The 22604-nt window shown below is 48.0% G+C and overlaps 1 protein-coding gene across 1 annotated transcript; it reads right to left on the minus strand.

The window, feature by feature from the left end:
- Positions 1 to 894: 894 nt before the first annotated feature.
- Positions 895 to 22498, minus strand: NR2E1 (nuclear receptor subfamily 2 group E member 1). The gene is made up of 9 exons (XM_027057146.2): positions 21287 to 22498; positions 16433 to 16578; positions 12917 to 13004; positions 11086 to 11321; positions 9590 to 9736; positions 7356 to 7452; positions 6819 to 6968; positions 6460 to 6565; positions 895 to 2610 (listed from the first exon to the last, which is right to left on the minus strand). Exons 1-9 carry the CDS (start codon positions 21309 to 21311, stop codon positions 2448 to 2450), a joined length of 1158 nt encoding a protein of 385 aa, XP_026912947.1. The 5' UTR covers positions 21312 to 22498; the 3' UTR covers positions 895 to 2447.
- Between the last annotated feature and the right edge of the window lie 106 nt (positions 22499 to 22604).

The raw sequence follows: 22604 nt of genomic DNA on the forward strand, positions 1-22604 counted from the left end.
TTGTTATTGATCTCATATTTGTTTCTGATTCGCTTTTGTCTTATGAAACAAGCCACTTCAGAAACATTTTCAAATCTTTTTGGTGCCTTTCACTAATCTCATACATTCCCAAAGGTAACCACTATTGTGCAGTTCGTGTGTATCCTACTTGTGTTTGTTTTAAATATTTGTGATATATTTATATACCCATAAACATAATCTGGTATTGTTCTGTAGGTTGTAAAACTTTACATAAACACTCAGCTGTATGTATGTTTTGTGATTCACTTTCCACCCACCCCCACACTGCATTTCACAACACGTACCCATGTCGAATACATTGGCTCTAGTCTATTCACTTTAACGAGGGTAATACACCCGTGGACATTTTCATTGTCAAACATGAACAGTGTTGCAAGGAACATTCCTGCACTCATCTTTGAGTACCTTGCTTTTCTTTAATGCAACTTCTCCTCTCTGTGGACTCAGCAGAGGAGTGCGTGCCTGACTGAACTTCCACACGTGCAATCCCTAAGGTTGACTTAGCCAAGATTTGCTAGTACCTGTCCTTCAGACTGTTGCTGGAGCTGCTGCCCAGAAGGAGCCCAAAGTGCCCATGGCCTTGGGCACCTGGGATTTCCACCCCTGGCCTCTGGTGGTGCGGCCAGTGCCCTGAGATTTGCTGGGAACATCTGAACGCACTTTCTACTGCTCCTTCCACATCTTACTCACCAATGTAGATCGTCACACTTTATCTTTTTGATCACTAAATGATTTCAAGCTCCTGGTCAGGACTGAAATGTTGGCAAGAGAGAGGAGCGAGTGAATGAAGACTCTGCTAATCGGCCTCTTTCTTCTTCACACAGCAATTTTCCTAACAGATGCAATTACATTTGAGAGCTTCAGAGAACAGAATCTTATGTTTTATTTCTTTATTCATCATTTTACAAATGGGATTCACTGTAAAAAGGAAATTGCCTTTGTGGTTCGGTTCTTCAGGCTGGAGTGCTCTGAGCTTCAGTTTTTACACAAGCTGCTGCTGCCACCTTTTCTCTGGTGGGTGAGAACCAGCCAAGGGAGGGAGGCTAAGAAATCAGGTAGAGTTCCTTTAAATCCAATATATTTTTATTCTTTGTAAATACAATGAGTACAACCTTTTAACTTCACAAATCAGTTAATTCACTTTGTACAAGAAAAGTTTTACTCATCCTATGATAGTCCAAGTGCTGAATATTTTTCCTCAGTGCTAGTACCTAATAAATCAAAATGTGAAAAGTACAGCAGCTATTTTAAAATGTTTGTTTCTACATTTCCATAAGTATAGATTCATACCAAAGGAGCAGCTTATAGTGTAGGACGGTGTGTGTGTGTGTGTGTGTGTGTGTGCATGTATGCGTGCATGCGCATTCAAGGCTTTACTAGAAACCGGTTTTCTGAAAGGCATTGAAGAGTCTCAGGCTATTAGCAACGGATCGATCAAGAAAGCTTTTAGCCTCCATCTCCTTGGGGTTCCTTCTGGCATCATGTCTCTGTTCATTTACTCTCTGGTGCGACTGACTGAAACACGAGTTCGGACCCCCATTGCCTTTGGTCGCAGCACTTTGTTAACGGGACAGCAATCTGCCTCATCATCCATCTCCACTTTATTTGGTTTGGCTGTTTTAATTCATCCTCCCTCAATTTGCATTCTTTTAGTAAAGCTCTTCTATTTTTGAGATGTTATCCAACCTGAAGTCTTGGTGAGAGTCTCCTTTTCGTCCACCAATTCCTTTGACAAGGTTGCCTGGCCTATGGTATCAAAGAGAAGAGGGGGGAGAGGGGAAGAAGGGGAAGGAGGGGAAGCAGAAGGAGAAAAACAAAAGAAAGAGAAAGGAAAGAAAAAAGATAGAGAAAAGCAAGTCTCACGGCATAAGCTACCTTTCATTCACTAACTCGTTTCTGAAGGCCACTTCATGATGTATTACAATAGAAGAAAAACTTTTGATAAAACTTTTGATTTAAGACCTAACCATTATTTTTAAAATAATTTCTCCAACATAAAATAGTTCTGAAGGCTGCTGTCTGATGTTATATACAGAACTATATCTGGTTACCCAACATTATCTGCTAAAAAGGAAAAGAAAGTTCTACCGATGTTTCAGCTTTTGAGAGTTCAGCCTGATCTTCCAGGTAAGAAGCAGAATGGCATGGCCTGTGGCAACCTCCCTACTATAGCCCCCCTTCCCAGGGCGTGGCTCTGCTCAGGTGGTCCTGTGACAACCCCTTTCCTTCCCAGGCTGCCCTATCCTGGCCGAGGCAACAGGTCAAAGCGACTGGAACTGTTTTGTGTCAACTGGCATTTTTTTTTTTCCTGAAGGCTACACATTCCCAGGTTTATGCTTCCTGAAGGGTTTGTTAGTTGAGGCTTATTCTCCGTGGGTAGAAGTTCATCAGATACTGTCCCATCCTGAAAAGTGGGGACTCAGAGCTTAGATGTCACTGGATTTGTACATATCTGAAAGCAGTCTTGTAATTGGCACGTTGCCGATGGTTTTTTTGAAAAACACTTCTTCTATCGTTGACGGACTAATAGAACGTAAAGCTGGCAAAAGCAACAGGAGTTTTCCAAAGCGACAGGGTTGAGTGGGATATCTGGAATAGGAGAAGCCATGACAGCAAGGTAAGAGCGACGACTCATGGGAATTCGCATCTCATACGTGAACGCACACCATCTTCAGCATAATTTCCTGATTGGGCCTCTTTAATACCACACTCTCCCTGCGACAGAGACCTACGCAGGTGCTACTGGCCCTGTTGTGTGGGTTGAATACTTGAGGCATGAAGAACATAAATGATGCTGCCAAAATCACTGTCTTTACATTAGCAAAGGGTTTGCATTTCATTTGGAGAACAGGTAAGTTTAAGAAATACAGTTACTGGGGTGCCCAGGTGGCTCAGTCGGTTAAGCCTCCGACTTTGGCTCAGGTCATGATCTCACTGTTCGTAAGTTTGAGCCCCGTGTCGGGCTCGGAGCCTGGAGCCTGCTTCAGATTCTGTGTCTCCCTCTCCCCCTGCCCCTCCCCCACTCGGCTCTGTCTGTCTTTCTCTCAAAAATAAATAAACATTTAAAAAAAATTTTTTAAAGAAATATAGTGCTAAGTGTAGGTCAAATAATACACTAAAGGTTGCCAGTGTCGAAAATAACCATGGTGTTGATGATAAAAGTAGCGATAACATTCACATTTTCTGATTCTCAAGGCTCCCTCATCAGGCGAGTTCCCTCAAATAAAATGGTTTCCTTCTCGAAGCAATTCTCCAAATTATTATTCAGGCATTATACTTAGTCACTCTCAGGAATAATTCCATCCTTATTACACTGCAAATTAAAGACTAAGTTCTGTTGGGTGGCAGTGCCACCCAACTTTCATGTCAATGAAATTGGCATATAATTAAAGATGTGAGAAATTGCTTAACAATTTCCTCTCTTGATGTCCAACATGCGTCTGTGCTCAGATGTGCAAGTTCGATTTTCTGCTGCCTTTAGATGCCTGTAAGCCACTTCCTCACTGTAGCCCTGATATTTCTTCAGTCACTTGTTTGGAATCAGGCATCCACATACTTTACAGGGAGGTCTCCCTCCACTACAACAAATCACCTGGAGGACTGAGCTCCAGGGACACCTGTCTGTACCCAAGCTGGGTCTAACCCCTGGCCACAAGGTGCTAGAAACTGACAGATATCAAAATTCCTTTATAGGAGCTAGGTAGCTGAACACTGCATTTAACTGACCAATCACTCCAACCTGCAAATAGAATCCAGGGGAGAAATTGTCATGGCTGTCTGTTAGCTTTGGGTACCCAGGAGTCCCTCTCTTCCACCTGATTCGAGGCTCATCATTCTTTCTGAGCCTCTGAGGACCCCAATTGGCTCCTTCACTGCTCACCTTCATAATCACCCAGGGGCAAGGACCACCAGACCACATTTAATAATGTGGTATGGAAATGGTGGAGCTTAGCTACATTTTTTAAAATACCCTAATCCCATCACTTATTCTCCTTGCTCAAAATATCTTCTATGTTTCCTGGAAAGTAATCCCCAAGACCCCCATCTCCCTTCCCCCTTGGTCATTTACTCTCTTCAACAGCTCCCAGGGTCAGGCCGAGCAGCAAGAACCCTGCATTGCATACGCAGGGGCTGCCTAGACAAGCCTCTGCCATGTCTGCAGCACTCACCCAACATGCTGGAAGTTTCCTACAGTGAGGAACCACTGTGGGAAATAGTAACTTTCAGAAAGGATAGATTTGGGGGAATCCATAGACCATTAACTCTTGATTTTCTGCAAGTAGAAAATCCACTCACCTACTTACCCACTCCTTTCATTTCCTACTTAGGAAAGGACTGGATAGTCAACAAGAATTAATTGTCTGTTAGATGTCGAGTACTGTACTACCTAGAAACAATAACAATGTGTGTGTTTGTGTGTGTGTGTGTGAGAGAGAGAGACAGACAGACAGACAGACAGGCAGAGACATTGAGAGAGTCTGACTAATCAACATTAATTTTTAGAATATAGGGGCACCTGCGTGGCCCAGTCAGTTAAGTGTTTGACTCTTGATTTCGGCTCAGGTCATGATCTCATGGTTTGTGAGATCGAGCCCCACGTTGGGCTCTGTGCTGACAGCACAGAGCCTGCTTGGGATTCTCTCTCTCTCTCTGTCTCTCTCTCTCTCTCTCTCTGTCCCTCCCCACTCTCAAAATAAATAAACATTTAATGAACAAAATTCCATGTCAAAGCAGTTGTGTTCTTTCAATTAATAATTTCCTTGTTTTGAGGCTGGGGTAGAAGTAATATACTTGTCATTTTCCTAAAATAGACTTCTGTTAATTTGTGGTTTAGCTCTCTCAGGTCTCCCTAGGAGAAGCTTCTGGTGCACCAGGCCCTCTCAGGCTCCCCTTCCTCTTTGCTGGCACCTCCCATGGCACCTCTACCAGTCCCTCTACTGGCTGTCCCTGCAGCCCTTCAAGGAGCTGAAGTCCTGCCATTCAAGGAGCAGCTCACATGTCATCTCCTCCACCACCCAGCCTTTCCAGACTTTCCTTAGCAACTAGAATTCATCCCTCCCACTCCACACTTTGCTTTTTCTCTCTTCTCTGCCCTCAATTGAATGATCACTTCTGCCTACTTCACGCAATGATAAGGGAAAGTGTCTTTTTCTTTCTAGTGTCCCACAGTGCTCACCAGGAGCCCCTCACGTAGCAGAGTACTCAGCAAATGCTTGACTGAATCAGTAAGTGGATATCACATTCTTTTCAGTGTAATGTTCTTTATGCCTCAATGACTATAGATGTCAGAGGTCAGATATGACATACAAGTTTGTTTTTAGTGGGGTGGGGGGGGTAGTGCCCAAATTATGTACTGTTCCATATTATAATTTTGAACAAATATTAAGTGCTTACTATACATTCTGAAATTTAACATGGATTTAAATGTTTAAAACCATGGCACTTCAATTTGAAAGACATATACACATGTACTATCACTCAGCACAGGTTCACTGATATTCCATGGACAAGGAACGGTTTTATTCATTAGTTTTCAAAACAGGATTTATAATAGAAATAAGCAGATCATAGCAGAAGTGGTATCACCCCCAGTGAATACAGGTGACTTGGTATTTCGCCGACCCCTTAGGTGAGAGAGACATTAACTGCCTCTACCCTCTCAATGTAGTTACTCCTAGCAGAGAGTCTATGGGTGATGTTGAGATGATCAAGACAGGTTTGCATGGGCTTCCTTTCAAGGTCAATCGAAGAATAAACAACAGTAGCAACTCTTTTCTAACCTTACATTTACCACAGTCCTAACTTAGGAAGCTAGCAGGATTCCACCAACTCTTTAAAAGCCTTTTTTTTTTTTTCATCTTAAAATGGAATCAGAAAGTCTATAACTCTTGGTGGACTTGTCCATTGGTGCCAGGAGGAGTACTGCTGGAGCTCCAGTGGCTGAGAGGTCCTACAACTAGCCAAGAATATTCTCTGCCAGTGGGCCCTGCTTGGCCAGAAGTTGCTATGACTCAACAGAACTCAGTGGATACCAGTCAACAAAGCCAAACAGCAATCATGATGGGGCTAAAGATGGCCTCTCAAGGATGATGTGACCACTCTCTAATATATCAACTAATATACCACTTTGGCCTTCATTTTTGACCTTTCCCATATCAGGGTCCATTCACACAAATGTGTTCAAATGTTTTGATGGATCAACTTGTTCAGCCAGGACAGCCATAAAGGGTCTGGCAATGCTTTCATTTGGATAATCTAATCTTATCTGCTCCTCTCACCCATCCTGTGCAATAGGTGAGGACACAGATTCTAGCTAAATTAACTGGCTGGCAACAGGATGATTAGTCACAGGGTCTGAACTGGCTTATTACTGCCTGCTCACACATTCACAATGGAAGCAATTTTCTTAAGTGCACGTTCAAGGAAAACAAGAGTCACCTGGTATGGATGTAGCTGTTGAGGGTTAGCTGAGCCTCATCTTGAAGGGCTGCGATGGCAGCAGCATTCCGGAAACTTCTCAGTTCAGAACCACTGTGTGTAGGAACTAGAAATGAAGACCAGGAAACTGTGATAAGCGACACAGGAAATGCAGATGGGAAAGCAGCTCTCTGGACATGGATGGCTAGCAGGAGAACAGTAGGGTCCCCACTGTCGAGAATGGGGCCAGCCTAAGAGTATCAGCTCCCTTAAAAACCATCACCTCTTTTTGCAATGATCAGTCTGGACTTTGAGGTGGCAGAATTAGGGAGGTGGCAAAACTGTGGAAGGAGAAGAGACAGGGGTTGGCGTCTGCCTACCAGCTTTGAAAGTGACGATGCATTTTAGACAGGCAAATTCGGTAGCATCTAACCGGAGTTGTCTAAACCGAGCCACCACCTCTTGTAAAGCTTGTATTTCAGATATGATCTTGTTCAGCTTCTGGGAATCTGTGTTGTCACCATTCATGCCTAGAATAGAAATATGGAATAAATGCTCTAATATGAAGGCATTTTCATGATTTAATATTGATTTTTGACAGAATTCTGCATATCAATATCTATTCAATTGTCACTCTAAGATATCTGATTCCGTGTAAACTGGCTATATTGTATGAAAGTTAATATAAAATCTTCTCTTGGATGATAACAAACACAGTAATTTGCATTTAAATAACAATGCAAGCAGTCATGAATACAACAAAACAACATTATTTGCATTTAAATATAGATTTATAAATGACAGGTATACTCTATTGTTCAGCAGGAATTTGTTATTCTTTACATGTTGTTCTTTTTTCAGTAATGTATTTTTATGGTAATTTCTACAACAAAGTCATTAAATTGTGCAATTCTTACCAGATACAGCCAGTAGAGTGTTAGCATCAACCGGAATGGCCCATTGTGCTATTCCTAGAACAAACAGTTCTCTCCAAGCATCTTCCAAAAGCATCAGCTGTCATACAATAGATGTATAATATAATATAGTGTGTAATTTATAAATTTATAAACAATTTCAATATGTAAATTTCCATTATTTTAAAAAGTGTTTTAAATGCCTGTCTTGGTAATTTTTCCCCTGAATATTCTAGCTTTCTTTTCTTTTCCATATTTTCTTTTTTGAAAAGGTGCCTATAGATAAGCACATGCATCTGAGAGTCAGCCATTCCAATTCCCCAAACTTTGCTTCCTCTGGAAAGGGGTTTACCCTTCATTTCCTTGCATCCATTCATTCCTGACCACCTAGAATCTTCTCCAGAGATCCAGGCTCTATGAAATGCCACCAGCAGCTCAGCAGGTGATCCCTTTCATATAAAATACTGATATTATCAGGGTCGAGGATTATAGACTAAGCGTGCAGATCTGGGCCCCCATCTTCCTACAAGGTTGGGGGGCTGGGCAGGGAGCAAGGAGAAATCACTAATTCCCAAGAGGCATGCAGGGAAATCAGGGTGTAATTATGTTAATCGGGTTTTGCTGAGTTTACCTCATCTCACTGCCTGATTTTTCTGAGACTCATAAGTGGACAGCATCAAGGTGCTTGTCATTTTCATTCTAAGAAAATGTGCTACTGAATATTTAAAATGAAAATCTGGCTCCTTTTCCAAATTAATATACTGGATTCCACTCCATTGCAGTTTGCTTGTTGTTGAAGGGTTTCCACTGAAGGGCTAAGTGGCAGACAGTAAGTAAATTTTGTTTGTATTAAAGAGTATACAGATACCTGTTTTGAGAAAAAATAGCCAGTGTGCACACATGCACGTGCACACACACGTCCACACACACACACACACACACACACACACACACACACAAACACACATACACACACACAGCAAATGGTTAGAGTCAGCCAGTAAACCTGGTCAAAGATAGAACCTAACCATTTTGAAAAAATCTGTTTTTGAAAAATCTCTCAAAAACCAGCCAATTCTGGATGATTTATGTGAAGGGATTTCCTTTTGAGAGCTAAGAGCTGAATTGTGAAGGCTTGTAACCAAAATCACAATAAGACCAAAGGTTTAATTTTGAAAATGCTTTATTTTTAGTTTTATTGCATTAAGTACAGAAAATAATACTTTAAAAATGCAAGGTAAACAATATCTAATTCTGACCATGTCTGAAAGTCCAGGCTATGGAAAGAAAGAACATCCCATGCTAGAAGATTAAATGTTTTGAGCACATTGCTAGGTCTGTCTGTAGGAAGGATGCTTCATATTAAAGGGCACTATCATGCTTTAATTAGGTATAAAATGAATTAAATAAATAAACCATTTGCTTTTAAAACTACTTATTAGCTTTTGGGAAGTTTGTCATTAATTTCCATGAATGTCTGGGTAACAGCCAATAGTTATTATGAACACTTCATTTTCTTTTTTCCCCTCAAGATTAGAAAAATTCCAGCAGAAGCTATTTCTGATATTCCTAACAACAAAATTTCTGGCTTTTGTTACAATGTAATTTTTAGCAGCACATACTCTTTCTCCCTCTGAATGTCATTTACAACTGCAGAATTATGCACAATGCCCATGTGTTTACAAAACCTCTAAAAGTACTTAAAGAATCAAGGGAGATCCTAGCCTAGAGTATGCAGTGTACCCTTTAACTGTACATGCTGATAAATTAGGAGTCAAGGCTGTATCACAATGGAAAATATAAAGCTCTGGGACATAAAATACTAAGACTAGCCCTGAAAATATTACAGGGGAATACTCTCATCATCTATTTCTCTCAGGTCCAATATTCTTAAGAAACATCGTTTTATTAGCAATTTTAAATATCATTAAGATTTCAAAAATTTGTGATTCAATTAAACAGAGAGAGAGGGAGAGAGATGTTCTTCTATATTTGTTTTTCATAGCCCAGATCTAACTTTCCTGAAATAACATAATTGCATCTCTTAGTAAGGGTTCCATAGCTAGATATTTTGAACCCACAGTAGGAAGCTAGTAAAAATCGTTTTCCCATTGCTGCTAGGAAAGGATGGCTGGCCTTCGTGATTTATCCAGATAACCTCCAGTTTCATAAGGCTGATGACTGTTGTTTTTTACCCACCCCCCTTCCCCGAGAGCTCAGTACCCTCTTGGTCATACCTGGTCCTGCAAAGATAGAGTGGAGAAAGCTGGTACACTCTTAGCCCACTTGATGCTCATAAACAGAAGCCTGGCAGCTGATTCACACACTGACTCTGTGGCCACTTCATACAGATACATTGGGGTCCCATTCACTTCATGGGGGTACTAAGCAGGGAAGAAAGAGAAACACCAGGGAGTGAGGAAACCACAGCTTTGCAAGAAGAGCCAATCTTTTAATTTTCTAATTAGAACAGGGAAGGAGACAGGAATTTGGGTGTTCTGCTGAAACATGCAGTTGCCATTGGTAGATAAAAAACAAACATCTGTATCTATAGACTTTGAGAAATAACCTCTGGGAAAGGCCCATTTCCAGTCTTTGGGGGCCCATTCCTTCCAGAGGGGCATCTGGTTTTTCTGTCCCCTGTGGCAAGTTTTCCTCAGGCTGAGCAAAGTGCCGGGCCTGTCTCCCAATTTAGACAAGAGCTGCTTGCATTTGTGTAAATAAAAATAGATGTGAAAAAAGTATAAATTAATAGGCATCCCAAACACAAATATGCATATGAGTATTTTTAGAAAGGATTAGTATATTATGGAAATATTTCAATTAGACATCTTAATCATTCACAGAGCATTCCCATTCATAACTGACAACATATTCATAACACTACTTTCCCAAGCTTATTATACACATCAAGGGTAAGAAAGCAATATTAAATATTGTGCTTGTGTGTGTGCCCAGGTGTTTGGCTTCCTTGCAGAGTGGGGCTGCAGCTGGCCCTCCCCTTCTCGGCCTGGAGTGGGTGCTTTGGGTAGGTACCAGCTGGAAGCCTGGGAGGCAGTCCCTAGGTGGCAGCCTTTTGAAATGGTTCAGGCTGTGGCCCTGCTAAGTAGAGACTCAGTCGTGATATAAATACATGCATCTCAGAAAAGAGGGAAGGGAGAGTGGAAACTGAAGCCAGATTCCTCAAACTGTCCTAACAGGGTGAGCTCCACACATTGTTGTTGCATTAGAGACCCACAGCTTTGCCCAAGGAAACAGATCCCTGAGATCTGCAACTCAGGGACTCTTTTCTACTAGCGGTAGCCAACTCCTTTTTGCTAGAAACAGAAGTGCTCTTCTGGTCTCCAGAAATACCTAGGTTGTTCAGTCAGGGCTCCACACCAAGGGCTTTTTTTTTTTTTTTTTTTTTTTTTTTTTTTTTTTTTTTAACAGGTGCAGGTTCCTGGGCCCCACCTCAAATTTGCAGAAACAGACTCTATGGGGAATGGGCCAGGGAGTCCACATTTGTAGCCATCTCAGAGAGTGACTTTACTGCCCACTAAAATTTGAGCACTCCTGGCTGAACAGGGAAAAGTAGGGAGGGGGCCTACAGCTCCCTGCAGAGCCTGACTCGGCACCGCACCGTGGCCAGGTCTATCTTTTGCTTGACCCCTCCCCGCTCAGAAGAGATGGGCAGGCCCTTCTCCTCCCTCAGCTAGGCACCAGACTCCCCGAGTCCAGCAGGGACACGAACCTTGGGCGTTGGCTGAGCCAGACTCACGAGAGTCTGCCGCTCCGGGGTGGCGGACACGGCGGCCAGCTCCAAACCATGCGGCTCCAGCTGCGTGACTGCGGTGAAGAAGGCTGGCGCGGGCAGCGCTGCGGAGGGGAAGTGCGCAGCCGCCCCGTTCTCTTCCTTATGTCCACGGAAGTAGAGAGCCACCTGCTTGCGAATGGTGGACGTCCGAGGCCCCCGCTCATGCTGCACCGCTGCAGAGACAGACAGATGGACGAATGCCCAGGGATCAAAGACCGGACAACACTTAGCCGCTGCCGCTCTCCCGGGCCAAATGCCCCATCTGGGCAGGCAAGGTCACTAGAGAGGTGAAGAGAGGGAGGGAGAGGGAATGTGTGCGCGGAGGACGCTCTGACAATGTCTTACACTGGAGGCATTAGAGAGCTGAGGCTGAGAAGAGGAGCCGGGCCCCAAGTGTCTGATAATGGCCACGCCTCAAGCAAGACTAGGTGTGCTCTCTGTGGGTTCAGGACTCTTTCCCACCCAGGGTGGTCTCAGGGAAACCAGAAACCTTCTGGGCAGGAGTAGATACCCTTGTATGCGACAAAAGGGAGAGGGAGCATTGCACCCAGCCAGGCACAGCGTCCCTGCACACTTTTCCTGCTCCCCCACCTCCACCCCCGCCGAAATGGCTTTTGGCCTCCTAGGGCGTCAGGAGAAAAAGACCCGAGCCCGAGCCCGGGACACACTGTGGGATGGAAAGAGGGAGCGCCCGTCTTGGAGTGTGCTGGAGGAAGGCAAGGGAGATGTGACAATTACCGCCAACAGTTTAAACAAACAAATTAATTCAGGGCAATCTTCCGTTCGCAGAGCTTGACAACTTGTCAATACACAAGTTCAACAGGTTGGACGCTCCCTCCTGCTTCCTGTGCCGCGGAGGAAGGATCACTCCCCAGTGGGCGCTGTGCCTCCTGGTGCTGCCACCCAGCCCGGCCTGTCGCCAAGGCAAAGTCCTCTCAGCATCCTATCCTGAGACCCCATTCCTCCCTTTCGGCCAGGACCCCCCCCCCCCCCGCAACCCTGGCCAGGCCTGGGGCGCCCTCGCCAGGACACCACCGGGCACGCACTTGGACTAAGCTCTTTGCGCAAGAAGCATCTTACTGCCTAGTTCTTGCTGCGCGCGTTTAAGAGCCTTCTGGGAGTTGGGTGTCAGAGGCACCCCCAGGCATCACCCTGCCTCTCCAGCCTCTCTTTGTAAAACCGAGAGAAGGCCCAGAAAAAGCCCAGATCGCCACAATGGCCATCCTGATTTTGGAATCTTGAATTAGCAAACAAGGGCTTGAAATTCCGAGTGCTTGCGTCTCTGCCCTCCCTCCTCCGACACAGTGCCCCAGTCCCCACGATCTCCACCCTCGAAGTCTATCCAGACTGCGAGATTCTGCGGGAGACTAACAGGCTTAGAAGTGGCCACAAAAGAGCTGCAAAGAGAGGCTAGAAGAGGTATTAGGATGTGAAGCAGGAAATACCGCGCGTGTGTGCCCAGCAGACTGGGGCTCCCGGCATCGCGGTCTCCGTGGGGGTGGTTATGGGGCACAAGTTTCCAGTGTGGCCATGGGCCATACTTGGAGAGTTCCATAGGATAGGGACAGGGGGGAGAGTTCCATAGCGGGTGGGGGATTCATGCAGAGAGACGGAAGGATATGACTGAAAGTCCGAGGCCAATTCCCAGCATCTGGAAAGATGTGCTGGGGAGATGATTTACATTCATTGGAGTGCCACGTATTTTCTGTACATGTAATTTGCTTACTAGTCAACCAACATTAGAGCGATAAAAAGCGGTACTGATTACCATCTTTGTTCATGTTGACTTCCAAACACTTCTTCAGCCGACACGCCCTGCACTGGTTTCTGTGCGTCTTGTCCACCGGGCAGCCTCCCTGGAACAGAGCGCAGGAGGTCAGCGGCCCCAGGGCCTTTAGACTGGAGACGCGAAGCCGGCGCCAGGTGGAGGGAAACGTGGAGGCGGGAACGGACCCCGCCACGGACCTAGGAGCTGCAAGCCTGGGTCCACCAGACTTAAAGGTCTTGGGCATGAGCAGGGCCAGGCAGAGAGAGGGCTGGGATTCCAGGGGCTACTTCAAAAGGAACAGCCCCTGAGCCTACGAAAGTGGACAAGGAAGAAAAGTCCTTCTCAAAGCAGGTGAAGGGTCCCAGCGCCTAGTTGCCCGACTGCTGTGCTGGAAGGAGCTCTAGAGGGGAACTTCTTCCAGGCGCGGAGGTGGTGCAGCAGGAGCGACACTTTTCAGTACCGAAGACAGCGACCTGGCCCAGAGGCGGAGGCGTCAGAGCTGGGCTGGGAGCAGGCATGCTGGTCGGGATCGCCGCTATGTCCAGAGTCTACCTCTTTCTGTTACTTTCTGTCAGATAAATCTCTCCCACTTATTCTTCACTATGCTGTTTCCTTACTCTTGCCTTTGTACCTGAAGCTATTCTTATAACCAGCATGTGAAACTTGTCTTAAAGACTTGCCTCAGCACAGATTCATGGAAACAAAGCCATTCCTGGAAAGTGAGGCAGAAGCCAGAGTGATTAGGAGGGCAAGACCTACAGAGGTGAGGATGGGAAAGGAAGAGTCCAAGGCCTAGGCAAAATCTACAGATGCCCACTATGTAAATATGACCAGAAAGATAATGTGATGGACTGTCTGACAAAACAATAATATGGACTGAGAAAATTGGCATTATAACTGGGGGAAAAAAAGAGCTAATTACTGACTTACAAATATTTATTTGAGATGCACGAGAAAATAAATGTTTTAACTAATGACACTTTCTGGGAAACTATTGGCTATTAGAAGAGGAAATTTACAGGGGCGCCTGGGTGGCTCAGTCAGTTAAGCGACCAACTTCAGCTCAGGTCATGATCTCACGGTTTGTGAGTTCGAATGCCATCGGGCTCTGTGCTGACAGCTTGGAGCCTGAAGCCTGCTTCGGATTCTGTGTCTCCCTCTTTCTGTTCCTCCCCCGCTTGCTCTCTCTCTCTCTCTCTCTCTCAAAAATAAATAAAGATTAAAAAATTTTTTTAAAGAAGAGGAAATTTACAGAGAAAGTTTCTAATGGAACTTCAGTGTTCATTCAGTGTTAGGTGTTATTACTGAGGGAACTTATACATAGATACATATAGTCACAGCTACATATGCATTTTATACACCAAAAATACAGAATAAGTTTGGTGCTCTCCTGTGTTTATACGACTTGCTACTGTTACATGTACAGTGGGAAGAAAGAGAATATAATAAATGCATTTTATTTTGCTTCATAAAATAAATTTGGAGTATGCACACTTTCTGAAATAGCCCTTAGGAAAAAATAACACACTTGAATATACTTTTTTATGAGATCCCACCCTTCTGATTTAAAATATGTTGAGGTAATATTTACAATAAAGGTGGGGCAGAGGTTCATAATAATTTCCATATGTTTTAATTACTGTTAACAATAAATTAGAATATTATTTATCTAATCTTAGAATAAAAGAGATAAAGGAAATAATCTTTGCTTTCTAAGTGAATTCTTTAGGGCATCTTTGAGGGCCAGTGTAATAGCTCAATGTAAAGAGGTTTAGAGAACTTGTTATTAAATGCAGACATATATCTATCCTCAAATGTCATCTTCCTAGTATTCTGATAAACAAGCTAATGCAAAATCGAAGCCTTCATTTGTTCTTAAGAGTGTCTTGAAATCAGATCATATGTATATAAATATCTGAAGCTTGAGAGAAAGATGAGTGCTTGAGCTCAGCCCATTTATTCTCTCTGTAAGGAGAGGACACCAAGCCTGATGAGTCTATTATCAGTCCTTTACAAGGACTTGGACTGACATCAATATGTTTGAATTGATAGCCAACCCCTTTGAAAATATCAGGCATAACATCTGAGATTTTGATTCCCCAATTCTGTGCATTGCATAAAATTAAAAGGTAATTTAAGTAGAAGCCTGCTCAAATCTGAGGACCCACAGTAATCTCATATTCCTGCGGGGCTACAGGGATACAGCCCTGCATGTGTATAATGTGATGTGTCCATATGGTGAGCTAGAAACTGATACAGAGCTCTGTACCCAATTAAACAGGTAACAGGGCTGGAGTTCCAAATAACTTATCCAAATGTAAATATCATCATGTTTTTGTTGATAATCCAAATCTATTGGAAATTAATATGAGCAGACATAGCTTTAGAAATAGAATAATTCACTAGCAGCAGACAATATTTGTGTAGGTATACACATATATAAATATTAATTAGTGAAGATGTTTTACCATTTTGGTTACCAAAGGATGACTTCTGACTAATACTTTCTCCAGGATCTTCTTGGGAGTCAAAGTGGTGGCTCTGTGCTGAGGGTCTGTGTGCCTGGCTGAGGAGAAGGCAAAGTGTGGGGCCAAAAGGCTGATCTCCTTGAAATGAGCCTATTGCTGAGCTGGGAACTGAGTCAGGGGGTCCTACTTGCTCTTTCTGGAAGCTTTGGCTCACTCTCAGCCCATGCTCTAACCCCCTTGTCTCTCTGAGACAGTTCTGCTTGCTCAAGACCAAAACACAACCAACCAGGCACATCTTCTAAGCAGAGAAAGAGAAGACATGGGAGTCTTGGAGAGGATCCAATTTACCTCTTCCTTGAGAGTCTTCTTTTCCTGTGCACTCTGCCTTTCCTGTGACTCCGCCTAGCTAAAGTCACATGGGTGCTGAAGCCCCACTGACCACTACCAGAGCAGTCCTGCTACTCTGAAGTTGAAAGGACACAGCCCTTCACAGGGCAAGCCCTCCGTGTTCCAAATGATCATGCTCACTTTGGGGGGCAACCTTGACTGAGATGCCTTGTGCCTTTTCCTTCTACCATGGCAGGCAGTGGTCAGGTCACTGAGCTTGGGTGCTGCTAGGAATGTGGGTGGGGTGCAGGCAACAGAACACAGCCTTTCTCCAGATTGCACTTGTGGTTTAGATTCTGAAGTTCCTTAGGTCCCCTTCTCTGGCTTCAAAGCCACTGGGTGTGGGCCATACCCTGTGTCAAAGTGTGTCAAAGGATTGCAAAAAGTGGGACGTGTGTGTGTGTGTGTGTGTGTGTGTGTGTGTAGGGAGGAGCCGGGATTTCAGATTTTCCCCTGCAAACTCTGTATCTTCCCTTAGCTCTTCCCGCCTTTCCCACGCGGAAGGGCCTCTGAGCGTTGAGGCGGGAAGGAGGGAGAGGAAGGGAGAGGTCAGAGCTTGGTCTCTCCCCAGCAGCCTGGAAACTCGGAGGAGGCCTTGGCACAAACAAAGAAAGGGGAGGCAGCAGACGGAAGCCGGGCGGTGCAGCCCTGGCCGAGGTACCTGGTTTCCAGACTTGCAGACATACGTCCTATTCCTTCGGATACTCCGTTTGAAAAACCCCGAGCAGCCGTCGCAGGCGTAGACCCCGTAGTGTTTCCCCGAGCTGCGGTCGCCGCACACTTTACAGGGGATATCTAAAATACGGCCTGAAATCGCAGGAAAGACAGGGAAGGGGGGAAGGGGCGAGAGGGAGAGGAGGGCGGAGAAGAGGGAGGAAAGGGGAGCGGGAGAGAGAGATGCTAAGCAATCTGACCTCTGAAGGGATTAGCACCGAAGCTGCGGTAAAAGCAAATAATGAAGTGATTTTATAGCCAAACTTTTTTTCCTTGAGCAAGTGTCAGTTTCCTACAATGAGCATTATTCATGCACCGCTACATGTATTTGGGTCTCTTCTAATCGCTGAGACCCATTTTGGAATAAAAGATTACAGCAGGCCGGGGCGGCAGCACGGCCGCCGCTGCCTTTCTGCTCCGCGGAAAGTTTGGCCGCGTCCCTCCCCCGCTCTCGCATTAAACAGAGAAAGTTGTTAGCGCGCGAGGAGACAAACTTGAAATGTAAAAGGGGAAAGAAGAAAAACAAACACGGCTGGAACCGGGGATGGCAGCTGGAAGGCAATCGAGTTTTCTCTGAGCTGCCGGGCGGTTGTTATTATTAGGATTATTATTGTAATGCTAATACTAGGATTATTAATGATAATAAGGGTAGTGGTAATTGCCCAACTTTCGCTTTACCTATTTTAAAAAATGCTTAGTGGATCGCTTTTGAGAAATTATTTCTTTTAGGAAAAGAACATTTTCCCCCCAAAGTAACTAGGACCGGGCTGGGCAAACGAGAGAGAGAGAGAGAGAGAGAGAGAGAGAGAGAGAGAGAGAGAGAGACGCGTGTGCGATCCCTTAGCAGGTTAGCGCGGGACAGCCACCCCCTTCTCCCTCCACTCCCCAAGTTCTTCTTCCTCAAAGACCTGTCTCCTCACACTAGATCTCGGTTGGGTCCCTTCCTGCCTGTTTTCCACCACTGTGGGAGGCTGATATTTTAAAGGATGTAGCTGGTTTCTCTAGACTGTCCTCCACCCTTATTGGCCTCGACAGTCGCCTGGTTTAAGAGAACTTTCCCTGGAATCTCCTCAAGCCTGGGGTGGCCATGGACGTTGGAGGAATGTTAGGGAGAGGGTTGTATCCCAAAATTCAGAAGAGAAGGAACTATTTTCTCTAAGGTTCAAGAGTCCAACAAGCCTGAAGAGATTTATAGGGACTTAGAAATCTTTCCTCCCACAAAGTATTAAAGTGTTAACATTTTGGTAGTAACAACGATAGTAATAATTAACTTCTTTACATTAAATTTTCAAGTCGCTACTCGACTAAAGGCCTCCAGTCTGGGGCCGAGATGCCTCCGCCTCGATGAAACTCGACAGTTGCTCCCTGGGGCGCTCAGGTTCGGGAACGCTATCAGGCTGGGGTGCAGAGAAGCGAGTCAGAACAACCCCGCCAGGGGAATAGAGAAGGCGTGGGCCCCACGTCGGGAAGGGCCGCTGAGGTCTCAGAAGTGGAAACTTGCTCGTGGATTTTGAGGCGTCCTGGTAGGCGCGAACCCCTGACCAAGGCCTAGGAGGGGGCCGGGAAGGAGGGACTTAGGGAAAGCGCCGGCGGCCAGGGTGGGGGTGGGGGTTCGGGAACGACCAAGCTCGGCCTGGGTAATTACAACCCCGCCATAGCACCTGCCTATACAGCCACCAGTGACCCGTCAAAAAGAGTAGCATGGGAATTCAGACGGCGACAAAGGCCGGTGGGGGAGGCGCGCGGCGAGGCGACCACCGCCTCGACGCCCCCTTTCCAGTACGGTGGGAGGAGAGGTTGTGCTGGGGGGAGGAAGGGGCTGGAGAGCTCCAGGCGACGCCACAGCGGGTCTTGTCCCTCACCCCCTTGGGCCTGTCAGTGCGCCCAAAGGAACTCACAGCCGCCCAGCAACCGGGGACGCGAGCTCTGCTGTGTCGCACTCATGCTAGAAACAGTAAACTTGGTTTCCATATTTTGCAACCATCGTTCCCAGCATGACACACGCCCTCTGGCTGAGCGGGGGTCCATGTTTGGGGTTCAGCAATCTTGTCGCCCCAGCTGTCTTCTTCCCGGTAGCAGTTTTGATGATGCCAAGATGAGCGCGCAGGAGGAGCAGTGGTGGGCTTTCTTTTCCCCCCGCTTCCCATCCAGACAGAGGACAGGGACGCACATCTCTGGAGAAACCCATGGGACGCAGGGAGGAGCAGTGCAGGGTGGGTGACTCTCCTCCAGCTGGGGCGGGGTGCGGGGCTCCTCGACAGTCGCCCCTCGGGGCCTCCACAGCTGCGGGTCGGCCCTGCCACGGAGCAGACCTCCGAGTCACGGCTCCTGGGGCAGATTAGAGGCAGGCGTACTCGCCCGGGGCGGGGCACAGGAGGGAGGGACGCGAAAATTCCGGGGCATAGCGGGTCTGCGCCTCAGACTCCGCCACCCAGCCACGTAAAGGTGACTTGGGGTCACGAGACAAGCTGGTTGACCCCGTTGCAAAGCTCCTCTCATTTAGCAAACCGAGCGAGCTCCGACGTGAGGCAGGCGGGAGTTTCCTGAGGCTGGAAAACCGTTCTTAACTTCCCTCGCCAGGGGGTCCCCTCGGGGCTTTTTGTGTGTCATAATTGCCTAAAGATATATGGCAGCTTCGATTACTGTAATTACCATCAGAGGCTGTTGAAAGAAGTTAGTCTGGGCTGCAGGGGTGACTGGCCGGGGTCTTGTTACCACCCAGGCGGGGCTCCCGGGTGACATCGCTCTGCCCTCCAGCTGTGCGAAACCGAGCGAGGCGGGGGCCGCAGACCTCGCGGCCCGGCTCGGTCCTGACCTCGCCCGCTGCGCGCCGACCTCCTTGCCGCCCGGGGCCCGAGGGCCGCAGGTCTCGGGCCCGGCTGCCGCCACCTGTCTGGAGAAGGCCGGGATGCAGCGGCGCCGCGGGCGGGGGCCGCCTTCCTGCGGGCCTGAGAAACTATAACAGCTGCGGCCGAACCCGCGCCGGGTCTCAGGCTTCCGAGGCCGAACTCGGGCCCTTGGGAAGTTGGAAAGCTCCCAAGTTTCCCCAGCGTGTCACTCATCCGTTCTTTCTGAGTCCGGGCGGTTCACCTAGGTGCCAGTCCGCGGGTGCGGGCCCCCAGCGAACCGAGCTTGGCGCCTGCCCCTTCCCCCTGTTCCGAGGCCTCGCTTTTCAGGCGCCCCCCGCCACCCCAACACGCATCAACCCCGCCGACTCCTCACCCCAAGTGGGCGAACGAGTCCGAGGCTCCTTACTTCTAGGGAAGAAGGCGAGGGCCTGTCTCAGGGCGAAGTAGCCAGGAGGCCTGCCGAAGCCCGCTGGCTTCTGTTTTTGCATTAGAGGCTCGGAATGCTGCAGAAAAGGTTTCCTTCTGCCCCTCCAGGGGAGGACCTCACACTCCAGAACCTGGGCCACAAAAAGCCAGGCCGCCTCGCTTCCCAGAAATTGGAGCAGCAAGGGCCAGCGTAGGCCGGAGGCTAACTGGAAACGCCAGGCCTCCGCAAGGGTCGGCTCTGATTTGTGCGGCGGCAAAGTTTCCTGCTCTCTTCCCTCTGCCCTGGTTCTAAACATCTCTCCGTTTCTCTTTATTGTTCACGTTCACTTCACTTGCATTTTTAAAACGGCAACACCCAAACCAAAGCGAACGGATAAAGTGAATTGCTTGTCACTGAAGTGGGACTTCATCATCAGTTCTCAGAAGTATCTTGGATTCTCCCAACTTTCAAAGACTCAAGACAATGAGGGCGTGAGGGGAGGGGGTGTTTGAGGAAAGCAAGGAGCCGCAAAAATGCTATAGGCAAAGACAACAAGGGCGGCGGGAGATCTCCGGGACGTAGGGACTGCAGCGGGGGGCTACCTCCAGTCTTGGGCCCCGGAAAAGGCAGCCCTGGGCCACCGGAAGGCGGGAACTGAAATGCCCCCCGGGAGATCCGAGCCTTGCGACAACGCCCGCCCAGCGCCGGCTCGGGCCTCCACATTCTCGGGTTCCGCAGGCACCGGGAGAGCAGATGCCCTCACACACACAGACACGGAGCCCCCCACTCTGGCGTCTGGGGTTGGTTAGAGATCAGCCACGGCTCGACATTCTGACGGGGAGCTACCAGCTAGGCAAGTTTGAGGGAGGAGAGAAGCGCGCGAAGGGAACAGGCCGCACACTCCTGCCTCTGCCGAGCTCCCGCTCGAAAAATCCTTGGGATTAGGGATTTGGTCCCCTCTTTGCTAGAGCGGTTCGCCATACTTTAAATTCCCCAGTTATGACCTACGCGGATTTAGGATTAAGGAAAATGTGACTTTTAAATTGTTTCTGCTTCCCAGTTTGCAGGATTATTTGAAATAACTAGAAACGGGGTGCAAAGCATTCCTTTCAAATCCGCTTTGCGCAGAGTTGCTTTTGCGCGCTGGAGCTCGGAGTTTTGAGCGAGCGTGTTATTGTGCTGCAGCCTGGAGCTGCGGCCTAGTTCCCGCCCCCCGTCGACACTCCCCCCCTCCCCTTTCCCCGCACCTGGTCTCTAAGCGGATGCGACTAGCGGGACTGGCGGGCTGCATGGGTCTCAACCTTCCCACCAAACCGGGGGGGGGGGGGGGTGAGAAATCAAGCAATCCAGAGGTAACGAAATTCTTCCCTCACCACGAAACATCCCGACTCACGGGCTACAAGCAGCTGGGCCAAAGCGCACACGCCGCCGGAGTCCCTTTCCCGGGCTCGGAGCCGCAGCGTTCGGGGCAGGATCTCCCCGGACTCCTCTCCCGCCCACCCCAGGCTGCGCGCCTGAGCCCCGCGGCGGCCCGAAAGGTACCCACTTGTTGATCCGGCCGGCTTGCTCATGCTGGCTGTCCCGGGGCGGAGCGGTTGGTGGGCGCTGCCCGAGTCCCGGCCGGCAGCGCCCGCCTCGCCGCCGGGCGCCGCAGCTCTCCAGCCGCCCTCCAGCCTGCAGGCTCTCGGGCCGGACAGGTGGGTGTCGGTTGCGCGCTGCGCTGCTCCCTGGGCGCTCAGAATTCGTTCCACAGTGGGAATTTAAGCATCCTCAAGTTTCTTCCCGGCTCTTGCAAAACCGCAGCTGCTGGGAATGTTGCTTGGTATGGACACACGCATGGACAGACAAACGGAGAGACGGACGGGCAGATCGAGGAAGAAGGGAGGAGGACAGCGAGAGAGGAATAGTGAAGGACAGAGACGGAGACACGAAAATGGTCTTCCTACGGAGCAAAAAGGACAAGATCCCACTCTTTCCCCATCCCTGTCTCTCAGTCTTCAATTTCTCCTTCTACATTAGGCATGCAGAGTGTGGCCAGATCTCTACAGACCGCTGCTCTTTTAAGGAAAGAAGGAAAACACAACCGCAGTCTCAGGCAGATGGGCTCGGCGCTGCCCAAACCAGAGAGCGGAGTGGGAAACTAGATTGCTGGGAAGTCTTCCGAGGGAACAGGCAGCCGGGTCCCAGTTTCCGGGGAGAGCCGCGCACTGAGCGGCAAAGGGTCCCCGAAGTTCATTACCCCGTGACTTTGTGCTTGTCGCTGCGGGCTGGGTCCCCTGTAATATCTCCAGAAGCGCTCTGACAGGCAGCCGCGGGGAGGGGAATAGGGCGTCCCTGGCCCACTTAGCTTTTCCCCCAACTCCTGGCGGGGTCTGACGTCAGCCATGTGCGGGGAGGGGATGGGAAGAGGGAGGGGGTTAAATGCTAATGATATTAATGAACCTCCAAGCGGCTCCCAAAGAAAATGCAGGCGCTGTCGGAGCTGCCGAGTTAGAGTGTGAATATGGGAGTGTGGCTCTGTGCGTGCGTGATGGTGAGGACGGTGCTGCTCTTGTAATAAAAATGAATTATTATATTTCATGGCAAGGGGAAGGGGAGGGGAAATGGAGCATTCTCAAAACGCTTTCCCCCTTCTCTCCAGAGCGCCAGACAGATTCGTGGAAGAAACTGGGTGGCTGTGTGTTTGTGTGATTGTGCGCACCGGATATGGCCATGTGAGTTGGTTCATTCTTGGTCCCGTGCCCTTTCTGTTGGGTAAAACTTGGATCTGGTCCGAGGTGAGTAATTATTCATTTTGCAACTATCTACAGAAAGTTGTAGCTGAGGACTCTGTGTGCGGACTTGGGGCCTGGGATGGAGTCTGC

Source organism: Acinonyx jubatus, chromosome B2 (assembly GCF_027475565.1).
Source record: "Acinonyx jubatus isolate Ajub_Pintada_27869175 chromosome B2, VMU_Ajub_asm_v1.0, whole genome shotgun sequence".
Lineage (NCBI taxonomy): Eukaryota > Metazoa > Chordata > Mammalia > Carnivora > Felidae > Acinonyx > Acinonyx jubatus.

Excerpts from the sequence above, each read along its gene's own strand:
- NR2E1 (XM_027057146.2), bottom strand. The coding sequence starts at position 21,311 with ATGAGCAAGCCGGCCGGATCAACAA. Across the intron at positions 13,005-16,432 it reads TCTGCAAGTCTGGAAACCAG|GGAGGCTGCCCGGTGGACAA; the intron begins GTACCTCGGCCA and ends GCTCTGTTCCAG. Across the intron at positions 11,322-12,916 it reads AGTCAACATGAACAAAGATG|CGGTGCAGCATGAGCGGGGG; the intron begins GTAATCAGTACC and ends CTGTCTCTGCAG.